Raw genomic sequence first — 27,969 nt, 5'->3', positions numbered from 1 at the left:
GTTGGGGCATTCAAACACTGATTCTAAATATGTTAAAGGACAGATGTTAACATGACTAATGTGGATGTCGATAATTTGATAATGTTTCACACTCTATCTTTACGTAAAGGCAAGTTTGACCTCACTGGAAGGTGATGATGGAATGTTTTATATATATGTGTATGTAGTATTATTTGTGTGTATGTGCATATATGTGTGTGCAATATAAATATATATATATATATACATACACACACTTTTTTACCCAGACATTACTGTCCTTAACATCTTATGTCATCTTTATATCAGTGTTAGCTGCCAACGAGGGAGTCTTTAGTTTCTTCCATTGCTTTTCACTTCCACGTGTAACCAGCAGGAGGTGTCGTGCAGAGATGTTAAAACAATAACAAAACGGGGAGCAATGGACTTCCTTTGGTTTTCTCTGACTCCCCTCAACTCCACCGTTTTGTTCATTGTAGTTGTCAAATTACAATGATTTGTCACTGAAACTTCACACGAAATAAGAGAGTTAAAATGTAGTTTCGTTTTTTTATTATTAAATCAGGTGATCCGAAAAATAGTTTAACACGAGAAGGGTCAAAAAGTACACATCTTTTTTATATTTGATAGTTGGAGGAATTAAATAATTTTACTTCCCTGATTCTGCGTGACTAAAAAGGGGGATTTGTTGGACATGCTTTACTTTTTTTTTTTTTTTAAGAAATGGTGCACGAGGAGCGCAAGCTCCAATTGACTTTCTCACATCTTCACTTTTTAAGTGTCTGATTGCCCACCTCTTTAGTAGGGTGGACTTCATCGGCTTTATGGCAAGCTGTCTGTTTGACAGGAGAAAGCGAGAGAGAGAGGGGGGGGGGGGGAGGAGAGGGGGTAATTCATTCACTTTGCGCACAAAGCTGTTGAAATCGCCCAGGGGACAGAAACACCAGACAGAGAGGGGCAGAGATGGTATATGTATATACGTTTCTGTCCCTTACCTTATCATGCACCATTGTCCAGAAAGAGATAATCAAAAAGAAAATAGTCTTCTCAATTATGAATATCACAATCTGGATAACATCCCTCTTTGGTTGCTGCACAATACCTGGAAATTTTATTCTGCTACCTTTGGCTGCTATTTGGGGTAAAAATAACTATACAATACGCCTTTAACGTTTTTTAGTCAATTCATAAGTTGAATATTTTATTTTTAAAATACCCAATTGTGCTTAACAAGAATGTTACAATTGCTTGTAGCTCATGATAATTAAAGTTCAGACATTATCATTTAGCTTTAGTTGCAAAAGGGACTAAAAATAGTTAAATGAGGATTGAAGCATGAAGAATCATAGTCTTGTTAAGTTTGTACACATTTATGATCATTACTACATTACATATTAAAAAAAAATAATGCAAGAAGCCTACATCGGCTGTTTCTTTACCATAGATTATTGTCGTCATTATTTTTCAATGTTGAGTGGTTAGCGAGGGCTGCAGGTCCATTTTGAAGCTTCAAGACATTGGCGCAGGTGCTCTAGCTGCAGGAGTCCCCGACTCTTCCAAAAGAGCAAACTGCCTGTCCTGAAATGACCAAGTCGAGATAGGAGGAAAGGTGGTGGTGGTATTGGTGGGTTGGGGGGTGGGGGGGGGGGTCTTAAATTGTGCGTGCTTGTGTGCGTGTTCTTGTCCTTGCGTCATAGAGCGACCCGAGCACTGCGCGGCAGCACTGCGTCTCCAGTGCGCTCTTGCCCTCCGGACCCCCTCCCTCCTCCTCCTTCCCTCCCTCCTCCTCTCCGTACACCCCCCACTCACACGCTTAGCTGTTGAGAGCCCCCCAGCACCACCACCACCCCACCTCCTCCTGCCTGCCACCGTGTCTCGCGCTCCCTAAGCGGCTCCCACTCGCCTTTCCGCTCCGCGTTTCAGCTGAGGGGCTGCACGCGCACGTCGCGCTACTGATAGCCACTTTACACTCAGCGTGGAAAGTCAACCTCTCTCTCTCCCTCTCTCTCTCTCCCTTCTCGCTTTCTCTCTTACGCACATACATTGTCCTCCTTGGGCAAGCTAACAGGGAGGTGTTAACTACTTTTACTTGTCGTTATCTCCGGTGCTGCGGCGCACGAGCCACCGCTACTGCTATTTGGCAAAAAAGTTTTGGGTTTGTTGTGAGGATAAAAAAATAAAAAAAGAAGACGGAGATCGAAAAGGTTCCACAGAAGTGGTGGATTCTCCCACGAAGAGGTGAGTAATACTTTATTCGCCTACTTTCCGAGTTTAAAGCTTAGGAAGTTAGTTTTTGTGCAGTTTCTGTTTCTTTTGAGAGGATCTGTCAGTCGTTTTTAGGGCGGACTGTGCATTTAACTCTTGTGGGTGAAAAAGGGGAGAAAGTCACGCCAAGTCACTGTGTCCCTTTGGACTCAGACCATCTGGGTGTGTGTTCATGTCCGTTTATATTGCTTTAGGTGTGTGCGTGAGTGTTTGTTTGTTTATGTTGCGTGCGCGCGCGTGCGTAAATGCACTTGTCAGGTTCCAAAACGAGAACGTGTTCTCCTGAAAACACTTGATGAGGATTATGGTGTGCGTGCGTGTGCGCGGGCGCGAATGTGTGTGTGCGCACGGGCGCGTATGCGTGTGTGTGTGTTGTGTGTATTGTCATCCAGTCACTATATTACAGTTAGGCTAAATATACATTTAAGTACTTGATAAAAAAACAAAACTAAGTAATATATATTTAACGCCTACACATTGCGTTTTTGGGGCAAAGCAGGATATGGCAAGGGAGAATTGTTTTTGACAGCCCGTTATTTTCGGACAAAATATCAAATAATTAATTTTCCATGGCCCTAATAAATGAAAATGAAAAAGTTAGACCCCATTTGACTGTTTTATATTTACCTTTGGTCCACAGCAGGGCTTCTAGTTCATTTAGTCACATTTCTTTTTAATTACAAATGCGTATGCGCAATAAACAGTTTTTAATGGTGACATATGGCTTCGACGCGCAGCATGCTCTGTTTTTAATCAAGAACATTTCCAAATTTTGGCCCGTAAAAATGTAGTGAGGTTCTCTACTGATTTTGTTAAACGTTTTAAAATGTTTTTAACCCAAATTCACTTTAAAAACAAACCTTTACAAAAACCAAACAAAATAGCTTTTGTTTCTGCTAAGTGTCTAACACAATTGCAACACATTAATTGGAAATAATGTCGCGTCACAATCATGCACGTGCACGTTTCCACCTCACGCGTACACTTACAAAGGCCTCGAGTCGGGAGACACCTGTTAACTGGGAGCAGTTATAATTTACCCCCCACCCCCCTTCCAAACAAGTAGCGTCAAGCCGGAGGAAGCCTCCCAGGGCTTCCAGATTCGTGGCCGGGCACCGCAAACCAAAATCGGCATCCCTAAAAACCACCTCCCTTTTGTAAGATGTCACTTTTATCGGATCCACAATTCGAGGGTATTTTAAATGCGCGACTTGTGGATGATTAATTTCGTTGACTTTTAATAAGATTTATCACTTTTTTTGTCGTTGAAAAGCACCTTGACTTTACCCCGTTTTACAAAGCAAAGAAAGTTATAGTCCCATATTACAAAATATGATGGACTTTTTCTTTTTTTCCTCTTTTGCCAATTCACTTTATTTTTATTTCAACGGAGGGCAATAGCTACTGATCGATTTAAGACGGGTGACTCTTCCCTTATTCTAATTTTCTGCTGTGTTTGTTCTTCAACCGCAACATTATTCGCAACGGTTTAGAATATATACTAAAAGTAGATGTGTACAAATTCTGCATTTGATTATAAAGACTCAAAAGAGGAAGCGGAGTTGCACTAAAAGCGGTCATCAACAGCATTACATTTAAAATTTAAAATAGAAGAAACGATAAACCGGCATATGCCTCAAGTGATCATTACTTTGATTTCAGTGATGGATGACTTGAAATTGATTTATTGATTGTCGGATCAACCAACCCTGTCTTGTAACGACCGCGCAAGCCTGTTTAATTTCCAACTAAATGTACTCGACTAGACTACACTCATCTTTTGAATGTGTGGTAATAGTTATTATCGGAAGGCAATATGGCTCGCATTCTGCGTTATAAGCTACCTTCACTGCACCGGGACCGGCTGGTGAAAAAGTTGTATTTTTTTTTCATTAAAAGTAACGCCAAGTCAGAAGAAATGAAAATGAACAATTTCACTGACTTCATGTGAAACACATGAACAGATTTTTTTAATTAAAAGAAGTAATTACATTTTCTTTACTTTCATAGGACAATAATACCAAATAATATTCTCTTAATACGATTTAAAAAAAAAATCAGCTGAAATGCAGGCAAATGTATTTGATCCATATTTGTATACGATGGATAAAATCTGCTTAACCTCTAGAATTACTGTAAATTATTATTTTAATGCATATTAATCATGATTTAAAAAGGCGAGGTAATTTAAAAATAATGAAGGTCATTTTCACGTGGCGTTTTTTCTAGTTCAAGATGTCAAGATGTGTGCGTGTCAGTGCATCCAGGTTATTATTTCTCCATTTACGTTTCCAGCCCGAGTGATTTATAGACCAACGCCTTTCTTTCAAATTAAACTGACTTCCAGGTTTAGTGATCTCCTTGTTTTGAAGGAGCCATCTGCAAATTTTGAAAACATTATTCTACACGTACGTGTATTAGTCTTGAGCGAAGCAAATAAATAATCATCCCTAATATCCAGAAATATAAAAACAAATGTAGATTATTTTTTAACCAACCGTTTGCGATTTAGATTTTCTGAAATATCTTCCTTCAAGGTGTACTTCGATAATTTTATTGATTTGAACCGATAATATATAATGTCGCCCGCTTTTTTTTTTTTCATTCGCACGGGAAGTAAAGAAAAACAGCAGCACATGATTTATTTTCGAACCCCGTGCAGTCAGTTTTTATTGCTTGTCATTGATCTCCGTGGCTCCATGCTCTGTGCAGCGAGAAGTGAACTAAAATTAATGTCCATTGCGCACCTCTATCCCGGGTCGATGGCTGAGTGAGAAGTTTGTTTCAATTGGAATCCCAGGACACAGAACGTCCATTGAGGGGCGTGGAAGGGGGTAGGGGTTCCGTATGCGTAACCCCCCCCCCCTAATTTGAGCAAGTGCGTTTCTCTAACCACGCTCCTGTTTAAAACAATTTTTGTATAATAATAATAAGACAAAAAAGAATTCCATGGACGTGCATGCCACGGCCATTAATTTGTTTCTGCTCAATAGACATACGAAATAAAACATTCCATAAATTCACAATTATTTTTCAATATGCTTATATTTGGGAACATATTGCCGCATCATTGCGCGCATTAACCCATCATGACACGGACAGTAAATTAAGCAGAGATCGCTCACTCGCGACTTATTTGATAACCCCCCTCCTCTCACCCCCCCCCCAAGTCTATTAAGTCTTATGCACTAATTCCTCATTCTTTATTATACGCAACTCCTGAGTTCTTCAACCCCCTCCTCTCCTCCTTCTCTCAGGTGTACGTTTTATTATTGTGTTGCGTTAATAAACGCAGCACACGCGAGCTAATTTGACAAGCGCAATGTAATTGAAATCAAGGCGTGCACGGGTAAATAAGTGCTGGAACACACGCTCTGCAGGGAAATACTTCCTGCGTGCTTTGCGCCTCCCAAAACTTTGTACTTCTCTTCTTACAATCACTATCATCAAGCCTGATGTATTAATTTAATGAATAGTATGTTGCAAGCTTTCTATGGCTTAATATTTTTCATTTTCCCCAAGCAATTGCAGTCTGCAAATTGCATTTTTGATGCAATCTTGCTTAGTCCAACATAATTTTTTTAAATGTCTCTTCACTTATTTTCAAAATATTTTGCCAATTTTATTATTAATTGCACAAGTTGACTATGCGATAATTGTCCCCCAAAAAGAGGGAAAACTGCTGGGAGTTGATTGTAAATCAAATTATTATCTTTATTGATGACAGGAAAGGGGAGTAGCTCAAGTTCAGTCATTTTCTATTGGAAAGAAATCACTCCATGGAGGTGATCTGCACACTGTGTTTAATGGTTTGATTGCATTGGAGACGGCAGGGACTACTAATGCAGTTGTTGGGGCTGTTATGGGGTGAATATCGCTGGCAACAAGAGAAAGTCAGCCAAGCAGCCTAATGAGGGGGAAGGAGTTGTGTCGGATGTCGGATATACTTTCTCTATCCTTGGGTGTCTTTTTCTCTCTCTCTCTCAGGTTTCGTCGTTCATTTGTCAATTACTTGTTGTGCGTGCACTCACACACATACGCTGGGCCGGCGCACATCGATTGTAAGAAGTCAGAATCTGTGTAGATTACTTATCATTTTTCTCCCGGACGCCAGCTGGGCATCCAGACAGGAGATGATACAAGGAGCCTGATCCTACCACGCACACACTCAAGCACCACCCTGCATGTGATCATTTCACCAATATGATATCCACATTGCACACTTGACTGCATTGTGGTAACTAAATGTAAAGATTTGATTCTCATTACAAAGCATCACGCCCTACCTACCGTATTCTTGTCTGCTCCTGAAATTTGACCTAGAAGAGGCATCAGGATCAGTGTAGTTTTCGTTAGTTGTAATCAACCATATTAACTCCATAATTGAGGAACATTCGAGAAGAGTTTTGCCTTGTTAGATTTAATCGGCTTGGATGTAGCTTGTTGTTCAAAGTAGACAGCGAGCCTCCTGTCTGCCTGTGAGATTAGTGACCGCTGCTGTGCACGCCAACGTAACGTGGCAATAAAGAGTCATCGCGGGGCGACAGAGTGCCACACACGCTCACTCAGCGGCACTCGTAAAGGGCAGACGGCGAGCTCACCTGTCAGTCAGCAAAGGCGCTGGTGTCATCTGTCAGCTTGTCGGGGTCGTTTGCAGCGGGCGACTTGTCGCTTGGAGGCCATACTGATTTTGCTGTACAGTGACCAGGAGAAATGATTTATTTGTCAGTGAACGCTTTGTGATTCGTGTCCTGTGAACTGGGTATGAATAGAAATCCTTGCCCCAGGCCCAGGGCATGACACTGTGTCTCCAAATATCCCCAGAGTCTTAGTCTTTAAATCCTAGTTTCTTATTGCTAAGGTTATTCCATGTTAGCCTTTATCACATCGCTAGCACATAAAGAAAGATATTTTGCACCTGCTTCGTCATATTATTTCCACTCTCGGCAAGCTGAGGCGCCTTTAGCTGTGGCACATGCTGTATAGCCCGCTTGGTTTGTACAAATCTGTATTGATTTAGCGAGCGGAATATCATTACCCAGCTCACACGATTACGCTGTTTCCATGTGCCGTATGAAATCTTACTGTAATATTTTGATGCCTGTGCATGGAAGTTGTTGACTGAAGGTTGGATATCATATCGTGCATTATTAAACTTTCAGCAAAGGCCTAACTATCCAAATCCATCCCAAAATTGAATACTACATCTGCTTGCAGCTGCCTGGAAGTTGCGCAGTAAAACTTAACCACCTTACACTGAAAGCGTCTCGGTGTTTGGTTGCATTTGTCCATAACATTTATTAGCCACTAAGCAGAGCAGTGATAAAATAGTCTGGCCGTTGCTACCAAACCAACAGACGGTGATAACTCTTGAGAAACTCACACAGTGCGGTCAGTGTGATGACTTCTCGTCATTCTACGTTGTACCCCAAATGTCATACTTGGTTTCAAGCAATGCACCTAAGAAGTGATCATTTATTGAGATCACATGTTAAGTACCTCCACCTGTATTCTGTGTTCTTTTAATAATAAAAGAGGTTAACAGTACACCATAAAATGTTTATGTGATGGATTTGTGTGGTGGTTAAAATGCAGAATGCTCTGATCAATCTGAAAATGGAGATGCCAGGGAAGAGGAAGATCACGCAAAGTTGCTGGTACCGATTTTGGGCGATGTATTAATTTAATTCTGAGGTCGGTACACATCAGGATAGGAAATTCATATTATATTTATCATATTTCAAAATCTTTGTAAAATTGTCACTTTTGGTCAGCCATCTCCATCCTCTAAAAACAGCTTCACCATAGCTGTTGACATATAGTTGAACAGAATTTTACAATGCTTTAGGATCCCCCTGGGATGAGCTAGATGAAGTGGCTGGGGGAGTGAAACTCAAATGCTAGACAAATAAAACTGGTGGACACAGGTGAGAGAGTCAGAGTGGAAAAGAGAAGAAAAGAAAAACAGCTCACGGAACATGCGGAAACTGAATGCTGGCCGGCAGGCGGCTCAATTGGAGGATGGTCTCAGAGACTCCAGGCCAGTGCTGCACTGGCACTTGGCCTGAGTCATCAAACATGCATGTTGTTCTTTGGCAGAGATGTTCCAGAGATTTTGGCCTCTTGAAGTAATCCTCTTGACAGAACAAAATGATTCCATGAAAAAGGCAGGTTCTGGACTACTGGGTCCATTGTGACTCGGTCTATCCTGCCATGATAATGTAGCTTGTTGGAGCCAGATGTAGGAAAACTAAAAAGTATTTGTCTTGACTTCACTCTCCAAATGCATTTTTTTTTTATTCCTTTGATTACCACGAGTGGAAATCTGACATTTTAGAAGGTTAACAAGTAGAAAAATCTGCTTTAATCAAAACTTCAAAAAAGCCGACCCACATATCATTCCATCTCTCCCTGATCATGTCCGTTAACTATTCCAAAATCTTTCATTTGTGTTTCTGATACATTCAACAAGTAATAACATCAAAGTTAATAATCTTGGATGTATCACAAATACAATCCGCAACACGTCTCATTTGATGAGGTGCATCAATGTTGACACAGCAATTTCTACATTGGTAAAACAGTCACTTTAAGTACACGTTTGACACAAATTGCCCACCCCCCACCACCCCTTGAGTGTAATATCGCAGCGACGGCTGTATCTTTCTCATACACAGTAATCAAATTATGCTAGCGTGGTAAATGTTCCCCTGTGACATTTTCTATTATAAAATGCATATAGCTGCTGTCAGACAATGAGTGGCTTATATCCCCCTCAGTAGCAAATGGGATTGTAAGCGGCATAGACTGATATTATTTTTGTGCATTGGTTGTTATTGTGCTTGTGTTTTGATTTTGGGGAGATGTACAAAAGTGCAAATATAGTTTCTGGAAATATGTTGAATGTCCTGTACCTCATTGAAAGCAGAAGTTTTGCTTTTGTGGTTAGTATGAGAATGCAACAATGACCATTCTCTTGGCCTTTAGTAAAATGATGATAACGCTGAAATAGAAATGTTATGTTCTCCTCCAATCTACTTCGAAGGTTACACGGGGAAAAGTTCATTGTTGCACCTGACAAAGAAGAGCAGAGGTCGAAAAGTGATGGGGAAAATGAATGAGAGATGATTTCTTTGTTTGACTAAAGAGCCAATTCTAGTATGGTGTGTGGATGATCAAAAAATGAATTTGAAAAAGGGGAGACAGATATGTAATCTGAGATCACATGGTACCAGTCCAGATCAAAAGTGTGTTAGCCTCAGCCATTCTCACCACTGCATCAGCTTGCGGTAATGTAAAACATCTCACGGTGCCCGGGTGCCTCCTCTCAGCTTACCCTGGGCTTTGGCACGTGTTTTCTTGTTGGAGTTAGGTGAGTGCGCCAAAGCCCGGATCAAGTTTACTAATCGATCGTAACAGGTTTTACCTAGAGCCGATTTCTAACGATATCACCTTTAAATCCATAACCAAGTTCCAAAGTCTTCCTCCGCAGCAGTTTCATAGCATTTTTTAATGCTCAACAAACCATCCACCTTCAAGTTGCCCTTTTGGGATAAACATCTCTTAAATGTTATTTTATCGTTTCATTGGCTGCCCGTCTGCATACGCCAGCTCGACCAATCGCGCACTCTGATCTAATCCCGGAGAGAATGAATTCGAGACTGTTGCCGCGGATGCTGGGGTCGTGAGGTCAAGTACAGTACAGCTAATTTATTCACTCAGTCAGATTTCCTGGATGGCAGATGGAGGGGTCTGATATGATATCACCCATCTGAATCACCCAAGGGAGAAGAGAGTTAGGAAAGGAGGGTGAGAAGGAGCTATCTGAGGAGATGAGAACTGCAAAAAGAGAGGTCAGATAGTGAAAAAAATCGTCAAATTAAAAGATGGCACAGAGTGTAGAATAGCATGAAAGTTTATCGTATGTACTTTATTTGATGGGTTGAACCTCATCGATTCTTATCAGATATGTCTGTCGGCATGTGGGTGGGCGGCAAAAATATGTTTGGGCTCTTATCTTGAGACAAGTGGTTCCGGTCCAGTAAGATCTGGGAGATGGTAAGAATAAGCGGCTTAGACTGTGATCGGAGATGGCAGAGGAAGGAGAAATAGTGCTAGGAGGATGAGAGGAGATGAGGATTCTGAGGGGGGGGGGGGATTGATTTGCAAAATAGAGGACAAGCAGGAGGCATTCGATAAAGCTGGAGTGCAACAAAGAATATGAGTGGAAAGATGTAATTTGTGAACTTTTTTTCTAAAGAGTGCGGGAATCAGGGATGAAGGTGGTACTGATTAGTTTTTTGGAGGTTTTAGAGGATTGAACACTGGGAAGGAATTTTTGGGGCTAAATGCTAAGAAGCAGCTTTTGTGATTTTTTTTTTCTTTCATACACCACATTAATGGAAGAAGCAGGAGATGGCTTTAATCTAACATTTGGGTTTTGTCTCTTCACAGTTTGACCACAGGAAGATGAGGAACCCGCTGTGACAACCAACCCTCACGACAGACTCCAATTAAAGGGCTTCAACTCCAGATTCAACCGGACAGAATAAGGCAAAGCGTAGAACATCCCTGACAGAAGAAAGTCCATTCCAACACCTGTTACAGAACTAAAGTAGATTTTTGCTCTGCTGAAGAGTAATGAACTAAAACCGCAATCGGAGCCAGATAGCTTACTGACCTGCAAGACTCACGACTCTTATTGGAGACCCTTTCCACAGGGTCTGTTTTCAGTTTCTCTGAGGAGGAAACAGTTCCTCTTCTTCCCCCTAAAATCCTCTCAACCAATCTCATCTACTTCAACATGGACCTCCACAGAGCAGCATTCAAGATGGAGAGTTCCTCCTACTTGCCAAACCCCCTGGCTTCTCCAGCCCTCATGGTCTTGGCTTCCACTGCTGAAGCTTCTCGCGATGCTTCTATTTCTTGCCAGCAACCACGCCCATTTGGTGTCCCCGTTTCTCTCGAGAAAGATGTTCACTTGCCATTTAATAATGGTTCGTACACCTTTGCGTCAATGTATCACCGCCAAGGTGCTGTCCCACCAGGTTTCCCCAACAGGGACTTTCCTCCATCCCTCCTCCACCTCCATCATCAGTTTGCTCCACCTAATCTGGACTGCTCACCAATCAGCATGTTGAACCACAGTGGCGTTGGGGCCTTCAGGCCCTTTGCGTCTCCTGAGGATCGAGATGGAGCACCAGGCGGGTATCAGTCTGCCTTCACCCCAGCTAAGCGCCTCAAAGGCTGCATGGATCCAGACGCTTCTCCCCATCTCCGTTATTCTGATGCTGAGGGTAAAGAATATGACTTTGGTGGTGCCCAGATCCCACCCGGGAGCTCACCAAGCAGCGCCCTGAAGGCCGTAGAGGACAGCGGAAAGAAGATCTTTGCTGTGTCTGGCCTCCTTTCAGACCGAGAGACTTCCTCCAGCCCTGAGGACCGCATGGAACGCTGTAAGTTCTCATTTAAGTTTCCTCCCTCTTGCAACACACACATTAATAATCAGCAAAAAATGAATGCAATGTTTTTTTGCGATGTGATTGCTGAAAAAAGTCACAAGAAGAAGAAAAAAAACCTCATGTAGGCAAATCCAATTGGGGCCCTTGAATTAAAAAAGCAACTTCCAAAAGAATGTTACAGACTTGCATCACACACCCCAATAAACAATCCCATCTATGTTTTCTTGTCATCATCTCACTTGGCTCAACCAATCTTTGATTCACAAGCCAACAAGCTCTACTAGTCACATTAGCATTTACCAGGGGAAGGGGATGCCATTTGGCCCTTCCGCACTCTGCATACTCTGTGTGGGGTATGTGTGTGTTTGTGTACATGTTTGTGTGCGTATGTCGGCCATGCTCCTTGCCATCAGTATTCATCATAGTTCCACCCTGGCAGCCAAAATATTTGCACACATTCCCAAAACCATACGAGGATATATATGTATGCGTGTGTGTGTGTGTGCATGCATGCATTTTGATGCCTGTGTGTGAGTGTGATGGGAATAGAAGGAAATATTACAATCACAAAAACTAGTAGATCTAGTGAATCATTTAAAATGAGATGTTTTTGTTAAGTTATTCATATTCACCTTTGCAAAGTTATCTGTGCTCTTTTTCCAATCCTCTTTCAAAGGTTTCAATCTGAAGCGTATTTTTGTGGGAGGAATCCATGAACTCATAAATAACAAAAGCTCATCTGATAAAAAAAAATGTGAGGGAAGTAGAGAAGAGAACTGGATGGCTGAAGGAAGAATTCTAAAAGTACATAAAACCATTAGAGAGATTATTTTAAGATTAGGCATCTATTTGTATAATATCAATAATGTAGCATGATATTTGTTAGATACTGAGAAACCGATACTGTTCAACAATACTAAAGCTTTGTAAGAACACGTCATAAAAAAAAGGGTTTCTGTGCTGTCTTTTGGAACGGCTGAATCCCAATCTAATCAGGTTAAGTCTTGGCAGAAGAAGCCTCCACCTTTACCATAGGCCTCTAATGCAATTGGATGTGTGGAGGCTCTGCTCACAGCAAAGAATTATGGGTTCTCCTTCACTGGTTCTGTTCAATGAGTAGAGATGCGTAAAAGCCCAACAACACTTTAGCACAACCCCGTGAGGTTTGGAACTGGAACATTTTTTACAGCAAGTGCTGCTAGTGGGATGTCAACAGATACACGTGACATGAAACTATACCATGCAAATGAATGATTTTTAATTTTTTTGTAAAACAGCAGCCATGAGGGACATAAAACATTTCTTCTTTCTTTTCAGAAAGGAGACAAGTTAAATTTATGTTCAGACCGTCATAAAGGGAATAATACTTCATTTACACCTCAATATTTCTTATGTGATGACGCACCAATCATCTCACACCTAATCCGAGGCGTGTGAGGAATTCCTTTTTCTGAACTAAATATTCCAATATGACTTAAAAAGTAGTTCATCCCTACGTTCTGCATCCACTTCTGTCATCTCTGTACAAAATGCTGCACTATGCAAAGCCCTCCCAAATCCCCCCAATGCACAGGAAGACACGACGGCTGTTAGCTAAAGCCGCTAACATATCAAGTGCTAAACCTACACATAAAGTCCCCATCACGCCTTTTGGGACAAAACATGTCATTATTATAAATGGTATTGCCTGTTATGTAATGATACTTTAATACAAAGCAGCTCCGATCAAAAGGGGGATTCAATCATAGAAATTACATGTGATTGGAATTATTGCACTGTTGACAGTCTTGGCACATGTGTTTGTTTGCTGCAAGGATTCTGTTTTTGTGCATATCAGTTATTCATGCACATGCGTTGGTATCCAGCTTTTGCTCTGATCCATGTTTTCTTTTGGATCTGACATATCTCTCCATCTTTTCTTGATGCCTTGTTCCTAACCAGATTCTCATCGTCCTCCATTTTCAATGTGTGACAGCTGTGGACTGTTTGTTTGTATCATCAGATGCACACTGATCCTGACCCTGCTAAATTTGGATCACTGAATCTTCCACTTTTAACAATCCATCTATCCATTATCCAAATCGCTTATCCTCATTAAGGTTGCGGGTGTGCCGCAGTTTATCCCGGCGCTTTTCAGGAAGTTGTCGTACACCCAGAAATGTTTGCTAGCCAATTGCAGGGCATATAAACACAAACAACTTGTCAAACGCACACCTAAGGAAAATTTTTAGAGTACTCCATTCACTCATTGTCACTTAGAAAAGTAAGTAAGAATGCACAAGTATTTTTTCCCCCCTTGCTGTGAAAAAAAATCTGTCTAGGAGATAGAAATGCTCATCCTTCCTCTTGTCTTCCTAAAAATCTGTCGCCCGCCACCTTGGCTGCCCTCCCCCTCTATCTCTGCCTGTCACGGTCCAGTGGCGGGGTTAAGTTAAGTAAGAGTGTTCTAATAATTAGGACTGGGACTCACCAGCCAACTAGAGTGTGTGCATGTTTGTGTATGTGTGTCTTCTTGACAGTGCTTAGCCAGATGTTAAAAGCCTTGTTGTCTCCCTGTCAGTCCCCAACTGTGCGCCACACACACACTCAACTCGCCCACCCAGCCCGGCCTATTAGGGTAGTGGTTGTCACTCTTCTGTAAAGCCAATCGTATGGATAGCTGCTTACTGATAATATCCCCACTCTAAACTCTAGCTTTAAAAGGAAAAGAGTCAAAGGTTTTTAATCTTTCTTCTGAACAGTCCATCCCTGCCCTTACCCTTGTCTGTGTGGCACATACAAACAAGCAGAGTTGGTTGATGTGAGTCTTGTGGTCACTGTTGCAATGATGGTTTGGCTCGAGGATTAGTCGCTTCCTGTCGATCCTTTTGTTGGCCCAGCCACTCCATTTGAACACAGATAACGTGTGTTTGTGTGTATGTGTGTATGTGAGCGTGCTTCAAAAGTACCAACACTTCTTGCGGATACATTGTATGGGCCGTAATATTTTCCATAGTTTCATTAAAGCATAGTCTAAAAAAAAAAAAAATCTCTCCACTTAATTTTCTGCTGATACCACAGAGCAAAACAACCCAGAAACACACACACAAAATCATCACCGGACTGATTCAGAAGTCCAAAAAAGTTATTGATCATCTTTAGCAAACAACTCAGCCTGCAGTGATTCATGGTATTCACAAATCTCCTCATCCAGATGAGTTGCGAGACCCGTTTCCTTTTCATTTTGTCTCCTTTCTTCGTCACACCTCCGCTGCATCTTTTTATTCTTCCCCATCACGCCTCCCACCATCGCTGTCCTTATATCCTTCTCACTTCCTCTCGACACCCCTCCCCTCTTCTCCTCCTCAGTAATCTAATCTGCAGCCAGTTTGTGGATGCAGTCTAGTGTGACAGCCCCCCCCCCCCCCCCCCCTCACTTTCATGCACAACAACACACCCTCTCTCACACACAAACTGTTTCCAAAAAGGCCTGCTGGCTTGGCAGAGGGGCCTTACCCCTCCCTGTCCTGGTCACACCCTCTTTAATTTTGAATTATTCATCAAATCTGATTGGTTCCTGCTGATGGTAGCCATGATGCGAACGAACAGTTTGTGTGTGCATGTGTGTGTGTACTGTCAGTACTGTCAGTTCACAAAGGCTCCTAAGATCACCTCTTTTATATATTACAAGTTATTTTATATTCCTTTTTTTTGTCAAAATTGTAAATTCAAATTAGCATTTGCAGCATAACCCCCCCCCCCCCCCCCCCAGGTCCTTTTGAAAGCGGAAAAAAAATCAATATTGGTTCTTTTACATACATGCTAGAGCGTGTGCTTGCTCATATGATTTGCGAATGAATCTAAAGTCATGGTGGTCACTGAACAACTGAGTCTAAGTAGAAAAGCCTAAAAAAAAAAGTCAGCTCCTTACCTTATATAAGCAATTTTAAACTATGAGACTCGGACGGACTACACATGTCCAATATAACCTGAAATAATCCAGGGCTATTTAAAAAAAATCATTCATACCATTAAATGACGCGTAAATTGTGAAGACAACATTAAGGCATACAAGATATTTTTGAAGGTGTGTAATTGGATGCAGAAAATTAAGAATGTTAGGCCTTGGCATTGGTCTGACTTGTGCATTTTAATGAAGCAGCTCAATGCACTTTTCCAAGTAAATCCCACAATAATGCGCCGTATTTGAAAACAAACCTATTTGTAAAATCAACGACAACCGTAGCATCAAATATTGTCCCAATGGCATGGTCAGGTTTGGCCAACATATTCTCTCGCGTCTACTTGTACGTGTGTGAAATTGCATTTGTGTCATTAAAGGCGTGAACAGCCAATGATCACGGATTTGCCCGCACTTGAGACAAAGACGGGGATAAATTTGAGGATGAGTGTGTCACTGTTTGCTAATACGACTGCGTGTTCCGTATGGCAAATATCTTTTCCCCGCACTTCATGTTGACCCTGTGGTGGCGCAGCATACCTAAAAGCCGCATCAGAGGAAAGTTTAGCCAAGCAGAACAGACAGCAGCAAACACACTTAAACAGTTCCAGACCCGGGTCCGAGCTTTTCCAAAGTCAACATACTGTTTGTGAGAATCTCAAAGGAGTAAAGCAATCCTCTCATCATCTTTAATCTTCTAACTTTCCCTTCCAACCCCCTTCGTCTTCCTCCTCTTCTCCCCGGTCCGTCACTGAGTGTGTGAGGAATCCCAGCCCACTGTTCAGCAGATGAATAATTTAGCGGTGTGTGTATCATCTGTTTACCGTGCTAATCCATCTGTCAGCAGGCACCTATCGATTCGCGCCTGCTTGGTAATTGTGCATCCGTGCCACACATGCATGAACACACACACACACACCCAATACTGGATGCAAAAAAACCCGCACTGGAGCACCTTTATGATGTGCAACTTAGCTCATATTCAGATCCTGTAGCTGTCAGCTGGACTTCATCTTTGTTGAGTGAAAGTGATTGCAGAGTCAAGGTCATGAGAAACTGATTGCAAAGGCTTCTGGGAGTTTCCTGGAGTCATCTTGTTGTTTCTTTCTGTTATTGTTTGTACAGTATTAGCGCAAAAGGGTTTTGTGTTTCCATCTGTGAAATACTACTACTACTACTATTAGTAATAATAAAAAGAATAATCGTCTACTTGATGCCAGATTAATGCAATGAAGCTCCATTTCATAAACATGAGCTCTCTGCAATGATAAACTACTGATATCAGTCGAAAAAGAGCAGAATGATGGGTAGTGCGGTGCAATAATGAATCAGTGTGTGACTATTGATGGTTGTAATTATTAAATGACTGGTTTTAAAAGTTCATCGATCCACGTCTTTAGCTACTTGACTGATTACTAATTACTGCTTTAGTATGTTAATGCATGCACATATGGTATACACACACACACACGCACACACACCTTGAGAGGAAATACTTGTGTGTCACCCGCATGGCATGTTGCAGGACTGCAGAGTTTTGCAAAGAACAATAAAAAAAGAAATCCATGATGTGTCACCTTGGGATAAACCGGCGTTTTTTTTTCGTCTTCTAAATTTGTGTGTCATGGTGTGCGTTCCAGCTGATTGATCATGTTCTGTATTCCAAGCCAGGCCTCTGTTGCCTTCACTAACACAGTAAACATGTTTGCTGGGGTGCGCAGCAGGGTTCATTTCGATGTAGAGCGACTAATGTCACACCCTCTCGGCAAAATGCGAGGAATTCTGCCCTCTGGGACAAGTGTCACATCTTTGTGCATATGTGTGTAGTGTGCACTCCCCCACTCCCCATCTGTATGAGTGTGTTTCTGCATCTCGATATTTGTGTGTATGAGTGTGTGTCGGGGGGTGTTAAAAGAAGGCAGGGGCTTAGCAGAGCAAAAGAGAGCAAATCTGTCAGCTCTCCCTGGGCAGACAAGCCTTCTGACCCTCATTCAAAGACATATTGATTCTCCTCTACACCCAACAGAGGAGGGTGTGTGTTTGTGTGCATGTGTGTGGAAGTGCACAAGTGCTTAACACAGCCTGATGTCTCCTGCACATCCGTTGTCCTGAAGCATTGTTAAATGAGATAAAATATGGTTGATTGTATAATCAATTCAACAGTTTTTCAGATATTGAACCAATTACAATTTTGAATGGGAGTTTCCAGAACATAAAACATAAAGATGACAGAGTTTGTCACTTTCTTTCTATCTCTATTTCATCTCGTTGTTATAGATGACAGTTTTGTTTCAATTAGACCATCTTATTAACACCAAGCGTCACATATGTGAAGAGACCTATGACCTCTGGGACACTACCAATCAAGGCTACACAAGTCGTTAGTAGCCCTGCATGCAGCGGACAATGGTAATATGTTCCTTGAAAGCACAGCTTTTGTGATGCAAATTATTAATATAATAATTATATCGGTTATATATTAAAGTAATATAATATTAATTTAATAATTAATATACTGATTTTATTTCCCCGTTTTTAATTTGACCGATTGGAATTCAACTAGCAGCCCAGAATGAATTAAATTCAGCCTGATGGGTTCCACAAGTCCCACTCTGTTGAGTTTGCTTGCAGAAATTCCTGATTTGTACAAATGTTAAGGTAAAAGTGCACTTTGACATTTGTGTGCTGTGCGTAGTTTCACTCTGCAAATGTTCCCCCCCCAAAATTTAATGGTGCCGTACTTTTAAAGCTATTGAAAGCTAAAAGACAGACTCAAAAGAGTTTTCCAGCATTTAAGATTGAGGTCCATGATAATAAAACGCCTCATTGGACTTTAACAAAAGCATATTACATGAGAGACATTTTACATTACCCAAAACCATAACAACATAAACATATAGCCACAGCAGCTTTTATGACAAATTTAGAAAAAAACAGTAAGAATAAAATAAAGCTGACTTTAGATCAATGTCAGACATGCTGTGCAGGTCACGTCTTTCGACCCGTTGCCACATCCCAGCGCAAGGTCTTTGGTAATAGCTGATCGCTGGCCAAACGGTAATGGCAGTTTGGGAGCGTGTGTGAGTCAGAGGGGAGACTCCAACAAGGTGAGGTTGTTGTCTGTAGCGATGCAGGGCCAGAGTATAATGTGGACAGGCTGCATGCTGACCCTGCTCCTGCTGATATACACGCGCTCTATAAGCTGAAAAGTGTTGGCTGGGATAATTGAAAGGCAGGTGCAATCGCTGGAAAAGGAAAAGAAAATTGGGAAAGGAGAAAGAAAGCATGTGTGAAAGTCAAAAAAATGGGGGTGGGTTAAAATTCAAAATTCAATCAGATTGATGGACCATTGGGATTTCATGGGAAGTTAAAACTGAAGTCTGTTTGTGTGTGCAATGATTGTGGAGTGTGTCCAAATATTTTGTTCCAGGTGCATATTTTTGATCACATGATTCTTGGCACAATAGTATTTTTATTTTGTTTTAGTAATTTCATTTTATTACATTCAGTATCTACATTATGCTTCTTCATTAGAATGCCATCACCTGGAGATCCAAAATTATTCACACAAGCAAGAAAAACAGTAAGAGATATATTGAACCTATATTAAAACGGCACATTTCTGATCTGGAGAAAAACCGAGCACCAATTGCGATCGGTGTATGCAAGTCTGGTACAATTTACAAAAAAAAATAAAAAATCAGTATGTAACTGCAATTTGGATTAAAATTACACGTACTGTAGCATCTCCACTCCTTTGTCTCGTCTCTGGGTCTCATGCACACACAGACACACACAAACGCAGTGTGGGCCCCAGATGGCATGGCGGTGTCAGGGTGAGAGAGGTTTGTTAGGATCAAAGAACTCCAGTGTGTGGCCCCTCCACCCTTCACTTGCTTTCTTCTTCTCTTGGTTCTCTCTCTCTGTTAGTCATTTTATTCCTCCCCTTCCTTCCACCACTTTCATTCCCAGCTTCCTCTTCCCCTTTTCTCCCTCCTGCTCTGTCCCTCTTCATTTTTCCCTCTAATCTGTCCATCACAAGTGTTGATGAATTATTCATGTCTCTGTCTGTCCCCGAAGGCTTGTCACCTCTCCTCTACTCTCTTTCCTCTCCTCCATTGCCTTCATCCCTTTCTCCCTTTCGGATTTCTTCCACTCCTTTGCTCGGCATGCTCTCATGTCCTTCACCCTTCGGCTCTTCTTCCATCATCTCCTCTGTGGACCTGCAAACATCTTGACCACACACGTCTCACTCTTGCACATCTACGTTAAGCCTTCTATGAACATATTCAAGTTTCCCAAAAACAAAACCTTACGTCAGAACTTCCCAAAATCTCCAAACATCATTTATGCCTCACTCTTTATCCCCCCCCATGCACACTTTTCCATTACATGTATAAATTGTATATCTATATTTTATTTATGTAGGAAATTGCACATAAATCTTCATAAAGACTTCTAGAGCTAATGAAAATGTGATTAATGGAAAGAATATATAGCTAAAAACACAAACAATAAAGGTGAATTGGAAGTAAAGCAGTGACTGTAGATCAGGAAATTCCACTTGTTTATGTGTGCAAAAATACACAAACACTGTTTTAAGAGAGATAAAGTTTGCAGTGGATAGTTATTAATCATAGCGAATCGGGATGAATACCAATGGAAGCGTCTTAGTGATTACTGGTGAATTATTTTATATTTCCCCGTAGATAGTGTGTTCCTGTGTGTGTGTGTTTGGTAAGGAATACGTTGCCTTAATCGCTGAGACTTTTGATGCACGAGCACAAATTACACGCCTCTGTTTGTGTGTCTGAGTGTGTTGGCATGTCCTCACATTTGTCACATGCGGCTGCTCTGTCAAAAAAAATAGAGCCAGTCTCCGTCACTCTCATCCCATGTTACCACGACGATTAATACATTTAAAAAAAAATGTCCGCTCCACTTTCGCTTTGCACTGCTCAGACACACACACACACACATACACACTGCTCCCTATTTGATGGAGGATAGTGCGACATCAGCAGCATATAGCACACTGCCTTTAGAGACTGATCAATCTGTACTGCTGCTTTGCAGAAGTCAAGACCAAAAGAGAGAGGGGGAAATAGTAGAGGACTGGAGGAGGGTGGGGAAAGAGAGAGATGGGAGACTGGAGGATTAAGCAACTGTTTAAAAAGCCAGAGTTGGGCCATTTAATCAAATGTTTGCGAGGAAAATTCAAGATAGTGATGAGAGCATAGAGAGCTGTGAAGGAATAAGAATGCCGTGATGAGACAAAAAAAAAGTTGCAGTGCTATAACAAGTTTGACAAAATTACATTGATTTTATGAAGCTTCTTTGTCACCATATTTGGGTATTCCTTACTTAAACACATTCTTATAAACATTGAAGGAAAATCTATAAACATTGAAAGAAAATATAAATAATTGTATTTAGTGAGTGTGAAAATGAGAGTGATGGTTGCAATGATACTGTTAAGAGTAACACCAACCTTTTTTTTATCCCAGTCAAATTTTCAATCAATGAAAATCAACTGAAAATGAATCAACTCCCGTTGTTCATTCATTCATCCATTCAGCTGGAGCCCATGCCATCATTGTAAATTACATTTATTGGACAAATACATAATACAAAATACAAAATGTTCAATACATAATAACTTTCAATCACTGGTAACCACCAAAAGTTTTAAATTGTTATGTTGCTCATTGCTAAACTACAATAAGCTTGCGGTCTACTTCTATGCCAATAAAAATAGTTTACATTTGATGATAAATCATTGTGAGCTCAACACTGCATATTGTACAGAACTATTGTTTCAATCAAAATTACTATCTGTTATTCATATATCATGAAAACCATTCAATTTTTTACCTCCTTTAAAGGAAGAGATTTTTTTTTTTTTTTGCACAACTCATGTGATGGATGATGGATCACTTAGAAGCGGCTCGTACCTGACCATGTGACCAATGAATGTAGTCTCCCCATTTCATCTCCAAACAAACCATTTAAATGAAACGTGTCCCAAAAATGTCACATCTGGTGTGGACAGGCCTTAAAATTTTACTGGAGTAGTTTAGCCCACACCCGCATCAATGTCATTTTTCTTGCATTTTCGTTTCTCCTCGCACATTTTCTGTAAAAATTAAAGGTCGATTTATCTGAGCCAGTCTGCGAACACATCCTTCCCACTCCCCTCATCCTTGACGGTGATAAATCCGTAGCTATGTATGACAGCTTTGTAGCTGCCGGGAGGCCCCTCCTGCCTTGTTTAGCTGTGATTCCAGTTGACAGCTTTAGGAGCGTGTCTTTATTTAAGAGCTGCTGTAATTACACAGGCTTTAGCATATGTAGACGGCCAGATATGATTCAAGCCAACAAGGCCGGGGGAAAGGGAGAAGGGAGCTCAGCGGGTGAATGAGAAGAGAGATAAAGCACAATACGACAAGGAAGCCGGAGCGAGGAAAGGAGGAGATGAAGGGGAGACGGGAAGAAGAGACCGAGAGGGAGAGATATGGCTAGCGGGGCAGACTGATGGAGCAATTGAGATATGCGGAGAGGGCAGTCGGGAACAGCCAGAGGAAGAGATATGGTTTGGCAAATAAAAGACAGCGCGGCGCTGCTGCAAACTGTTCTCCTTATGATGCCTCATTAGGGCTTAGGGCTGCAGATAGTGCCTGTTACAGAGATCTATGGCCTCGGCGCTGAGAGAGAAACAGAAGGGCAGAATGAGAGAAGAGGAGCACGGCGGAGGGAGGGCGAGAAGTGTCGTAATGGGCTGCAAAAATCATAAAATGAATCTGGAGGCAATGAATGAAAATCAAATATTTATGAAGCAAAAAGTAAACTTTTGCTTTGTGAAATTAAATGGGACATGGGGCGCACTTGATTGTCCTTGGAATTGTTTGGTCGGGAATGACCTCGGAGACGTCAAAGAATAGAACGCTTTAACAAGCCACATTAAGAGAAAGAGAAATTGACTGATTGATTGGATTTTTTTTTGTAACCTTATTATGAACGACCTTTTCCGTGACAAACGGCTGGTCACAATGCCCCGAACAAGCGACAGTTCTTCGAAAAGAACATTGCGGCTGGCTGCAACCTTCCCTTTCACCTGATTGGCTCCTCTGACAAACTCAAGTAGATGATCGAGTATACATGTTTTGAAGACATTGAACGCATCAAGCTCTCTGTGATGAGTGAGGGGATCCCAGAAGAAAACTTCTGAAATTGTATGCTGGAGTAGAAAAGAAGGCTCTATAAGTGCGACTTGTAGTTTGGATTTGAGTTAGGTTCTGTGTTATTATTAAAATCTATCCAGCTTTAATTTGATTTATTTTATTAGCAGTAGTCTTTTCGTCGATCATACTCAGATGCTATTGAGAAATGTTGAGAAGTGTCACATTTAAGATTTTGTTGCACTGACTCTCGTCCTTACTTAAAATACCGTATTTTCCGGACTATAAGGCGCACCTAAGAACCTAAAATTTTCTCAAAAGCCGACAGTGCGCCTTATAGTCCGGTGCGCCTTATATAAGGGCAAAGTTTTAAAATGGTCCACTCATTGAAGGTGCGCCTTATAGTCGGCTGCACCTCATGGTCCGGAAAGTACGGTAATAGACGTGCCAGAGGAAAATGTGGTTTTGAAAGCAATAATTGCAAACAAAGCAAAGGACAGACAAGGAATTGGATGCAAATGTGCAAAAAGGAAAGACCAACTATCACTAAAATAAATGTCTCCCTTTCTTCAGAGTGTGTAAGAAGGATAGCTGATAGTTTATCACTAGGTTAGGCAAGCGCTAATTAGGAGCCTTTTTTTTAACAAGCTGAGAGAAATGGTAGGGAAGCAGCAAGAGGAAGGCTTGAAGGCAGATGTTAATCTAACCGTCCTTTGTCAGTTGCTTGAATTTGGCTGCTGGCTGTTTTACCATGGCAGACAGCTGTAAATCTACCGCACAACCTTTGCACAACACACACACGCAATACACACAGGCCATCGAGATACCGTCTGACACAAATGTAGCCGCCCCGCTGACAAATTGCCTTAATCAAAGACAAAACACAAATCAACAATGTGTTCCACGCATGCGTCCGCAGCTGTGGGAGTATAATCAGCAGATACTCCGCTACAGTTAACCAAAGTTGTAAATCAGAATCTTTTGTTTCTGTCACCAAAGGACAAGTCTTATCTGCTAGCTACAGGTGTTTGCTGCGTGCGCTAACATGTTCCAATCTCCGTTTTCTTTATCTTGTAGCCACAGAGGGCTCTTTTGTGGTCTATTGTTGATTATGTCTGTACATGTCCCCTTGTAAATCTGATGATGAAAACCAATATTAGGGCTAACGGGGCAGAAGAAAAGCCAAAGTTCAGATGTGTGCGGTGCTTTTGTTTTTCAGTTGTTAATAATTGCAGGATTTAATGCTAAATTTGTTCAATCTGGTCACAAGTAGGGGATGCCTGCTGTCTTCTTCAGAGACTTCCGTTACACGTGGTCCTAACCACAACACATCAGCATGAACCTATGCATTACACACAGCCACTGTCTTCACCTCTCTAGGATTTAGCTTTGCCCTAATAACATGATCCACCCGCAAACAACTACGTGTCCCTCGACTTTCCCGTGCACCTGCACAGCATGCTCACACCGCCCACCGTCTCTCCCAGGTAGTAAACATGCATGTTTATCTCCCTAACTACCACCATTTACATAACCGTGTCACCTCATACACACCCCTAAGATGAGGATCATAGTCATGTTAGGCCTTTTGGCAAGCTGTGTGCCCTGCAGGATGCACCACAGGCCAGTACTCCAGCTGATCAAAGTCCCGAAATAGGTCTGGACATTTTGCACTTATTTGAATATAATGGGTTTTGTTTGTTACATGATTTTTGAACCATACATACTGGGTATGGGAATGTTAGCTGATATAAGCTTGTAAAGCTTGTCAGTATTTAATTTTTTTTTTTTTTCATTCGACCTGATCACTTTTCTGACAACAGTATATTTTATGGTGTAAATACAAAGTGTGATCACTATAACTTTGTGTAAAACCTCATGTTATCATAACGTAACGTAACAACTGTTATTGGACTCTTATCTGTTATCATTATTATTTTGACATAAATTTGACTCTTATTTTGAAGTACCTTCGACTCTTATTTTGAAGTACCTTAGAATTAAGATGGTTGCCGGTGACCTTTAACATTATGAGCAACACCTATAGAATATCTGCTGTAGAATTGTTTAAAGGACCTGGGGGTCAAACAGCTCGAAACAAGACTTTGGAAAACATTAGATCATTAGAAAGCTGTTTTGAAACCAACTTGTTTAAATTTCAGACCAATACCGAAGTCGGGGAAAACTCACCGAGACCGTTACCTTCACTGGATTGTTGATTTCTTTGGAACCTTGCCTGCTCACTTGATTTGCTACCTTTGCTCGCTAACCCTACCTGCCTGCCTGCCTTCCCTCCCATCTATTATCAATCATTCATCTGCCAAGGTACATACAAAGCTTTTTAAAGGGCCGCTTGAGAAATTGGACGTAACAGATGCCATTTCAGTTCTAACCCTAATTAACACAAGCACTGCAGAAAAGAATTGGATAGCTAGTTATTTCACGTCAATGATTGACCCTTTCCTGAATTGTGTTGTAATTGTGTATATTGTGAAATTTACTCTTTCCAGGCTAATTGTTAAAAGTTGCAGAGATTGTGGAAAATTACAATTATTCATTTTAAATAGAAAGACTTTAAAATGTTTGTATGGTTGCAGCTACTGTACATTGTACGCCTATAAAAACGTAACATTTTTTATTGTGCTGATTTTCTACAATATGTATATATTTTCTGGTAACACTGTTAAATATCAGCATTTTGGTATTGGATGGTGAAAATGATTACAAGGTGATTTCCGTCACTAACAGCGGTTTAACTGGGTGTAAAATGTTTGTAGTTGCTTCTATTGTTTCTCCTAATGGGACCTATTGATGTTGCAATCAAAGTACGTCACGATGTATGTACACTAGATTAGTGACAACAGCCGCCACCACCACCGCAGCTGTAGCAGCCTGTTGCTCCTTTCAGCTTCTTAATTTATATTTAACTGGAAGATGCTTGACTAGAATGTCAGAGAATTACCAGCGTTGACAAAGTGGTTTACAATACATAATGATCCCAACAATACAGCGAAATGAGTTATAATGTGATGATTTATGCTGCCTTCGTCTCTCTTTGCATGTCACCCTGTCTCTGTTTAACAGCAGGTAAACAGTCATGCCGTTTGTAGTGGGGATTTGATTCAGTAGCGCGGCGCATTTCCAAATGGTAATTTGCAGAAATGAAAACTTAATCAAGCATGGTGCAGAAGTGGCCCTGAATAATTTAACAGCGAGGGTAACGTGAGCAAGAGGAGAAGTGGCGCCAAGATGAAGAATGGAAGTGACTAGAATTTTCAAATGCTTGATGTTCTATCCAACCACTGATCTATTTTGCTTTGAAATGGTCTGATTTACCCGTTTCTTAGTGTCTTGTTATTGAAGTACACTTATTAATTCATCCAACTGTGGAATGCAATAGGTATTTGAATCAGTCGGCATTTAAAAATCATCTCCAGTCAATCACACCTTTAATCTGCAATGCATCACCCCCCCCCTTTTTTTTTATTATTAGGCACGTTCAGATATAGTTACTAAAACAATATAAGAACACCTCTGAGTGCAGATGAGTAAATCTTCACTATTCTGATTAAAGTATTAATTAGTTTACCCCAGTTAAACTTTTAATATCTCCCGTCTTTATCTTTGATTAATTTCTGATCCCAGGGAAGAAAGTCTTTCATTAAGACTAAAGTCGTTAGTCTTCCAGGAGGAGGAACTGTCAGAAAGTAAGCATTACTTTGTTTTTATAGAACAGCATGCATGCTGCCACTTATGGGACAATGAATATGTTAAAATGCCTTAATAAAGAAATGGGAGACATTACTTTGAAAAGTTACTGAGGGAAAGTCTCTTTTTTTTCTCTCTCTATTTCTCTTTCTCTTTCTCTTTCTCTTTCTCTTTCTCTTTCTCTTTCTCTTTCTCTTTCTCTTTCTCTTTCTCTTTCTCTTTCTCTTTCTCTTTCTCTTTCTCTTTCTCTTTTTCTTTTTCTTTTTCTTTTTCTTTTTCTTTCTCTTTCTCTTTCTCTCTCTCTCTCTTTTTCTCTCTCTCTCTCTCTTTTTCTCTTTCTCTTTTTCTCTCTCTCTCTCTCTTTTTCTCTTTCTCTTTTTCTCTTTCTCTTTTTCTCTTTCTCTCTCTCTTTTTCTCTTTCTCTCTCTCTTTTTCTCTCTCTTTTTCTCTTTCTCTTTTTCTCTTTTTCTCTCTTTTTCTCTCTCTCTTTCTCTCTCTCTTTTTCCCTCTCTTTTTCTCTTTCTTTCTTTCTCTCTTTCTTTCTCTTTCTCTCTTTCTTTCTCTCTCTCTTTCTTTCTCTCTCTCTTTCTCTCTCTCTTTCTCTCTCTTTCTTTTTCTTTTTCTTTTTCTCTCTCCCTCTCATACACACATGCAGACTAGACTTCGAATTTTATGAAGTACCCTTTACAAAGACTGAGAGTGAGACAAGGGGCGCAAAGTCACTAGTGGCATAGTAAATAGGCCTACTAACTAAGACGCTAAGAAAGGAGGCAAGATTATTTAAGGAAACACTAACAGGGTTTTCAATTGAGAAAAAAACCCGCTAAATTCATGCCGCTGTCTGGTGTTTTTAATTTTATTTCATAATTTCACAACTATTCAAAGTGTCTTTCAGACACTCTTTTTATCTTTGTATTTTCACCTCTTCTCAAATTCATACTTTTTGGCAGTTTCCCCACTTTGAAAATGTAATCAAGCTAATTATCATAATTCATGCATACTCTTATAATCAAGGAATTATAGATTAGTGTGTATATTTTACACCATTGTGTTTAAGTACTGTATGTTAGATGCAAGACCATACAGTTAAAAAAAAATCCAATGTCCGTGCTCTTACACATCAGGAGGGACGGACACTGAGTAGGAGGAGAGCTGAAGATGGCAGGAGGAGGTGCAGGATGATACCTTGCATGACTGCATTTTCCCTAGAGGGGCCCTACCACACACACACGCACTCACAAACACACAATGAGCGATGGCGGGTGTACGGGTGGCTGTCTTGTTGGCAAGGGTTTCTGATTTCACGGCCTACTGGGTGGTGGCATTCAACCTCCATCAGGCAAACCTCCCACCCACACTAACACACTAACGCATCCACTCTGCTTTGTCCACTGCATACCTCAGTCAGAGTTTGCCCACTTTTCAAAATCCCCTGCTT

The 27,969-nt window shown here is 41.0% G+C and overlaps 1 protein-coding gene across 6 annotated transcripts in view; it reads left to right on the top strand.

Moving 5' to 3' along the window:
- The first annotated feature begins 1,888 nt into the window (after positions 1–1,888).
- The window catches only part of rnf220a (ring finger protein 220a), a 100,751-nt gene continuing 74,670 nt past the window's right edge, over positions 1,889–27,969 (top strand). For 2 of the 6 annotated variants that reach the window (XM_061295644.1, XM_061295643.1), the window contains exons 1-2: positions 1,897–2,217; positions 10,699–11,699. In XM_061295644.1, the coding sequence (XP_061151628.1) occupies positions 11,048–11,699 (652 nt within the window). In that variant the 5' untranslated portion in view covers positions 1,897–2,217; positions 10,699–11,047. Of the gene's footprint in view, positions 2,218–10,698; positions 11,700–27,969 lie in introns of all 6 variants that reach the window. The other 4 variants (XM_061295647.1, XM_061295646.1, XM_061295645.1 and 1 more) reach the window with 3 other exon arrangements.

The sequence above is a fragment of the Syngnathus typhle genome, linkage group LG13, assembly GCF_033458585.1.
Source record: "Syngnathus typhle isolate RoL2023-S1 ecotype Sweden linkage group LG13, RoL_Styp_1.0, whole genome shotgun sequence".
In the NCBI taxonomy this organism is placed as follows: domain Eukaryota; kingdom Metazoa; phylum Chordata; class Actinopteri; order Syngnathiformes; family Syngnathidae; genus Syngnathus; species Syngnathus typhle.
Note: the sequence above shows the minus strand (reverse complement) of the source record. Positions and strands in the feature narration are given on the sequence as shown.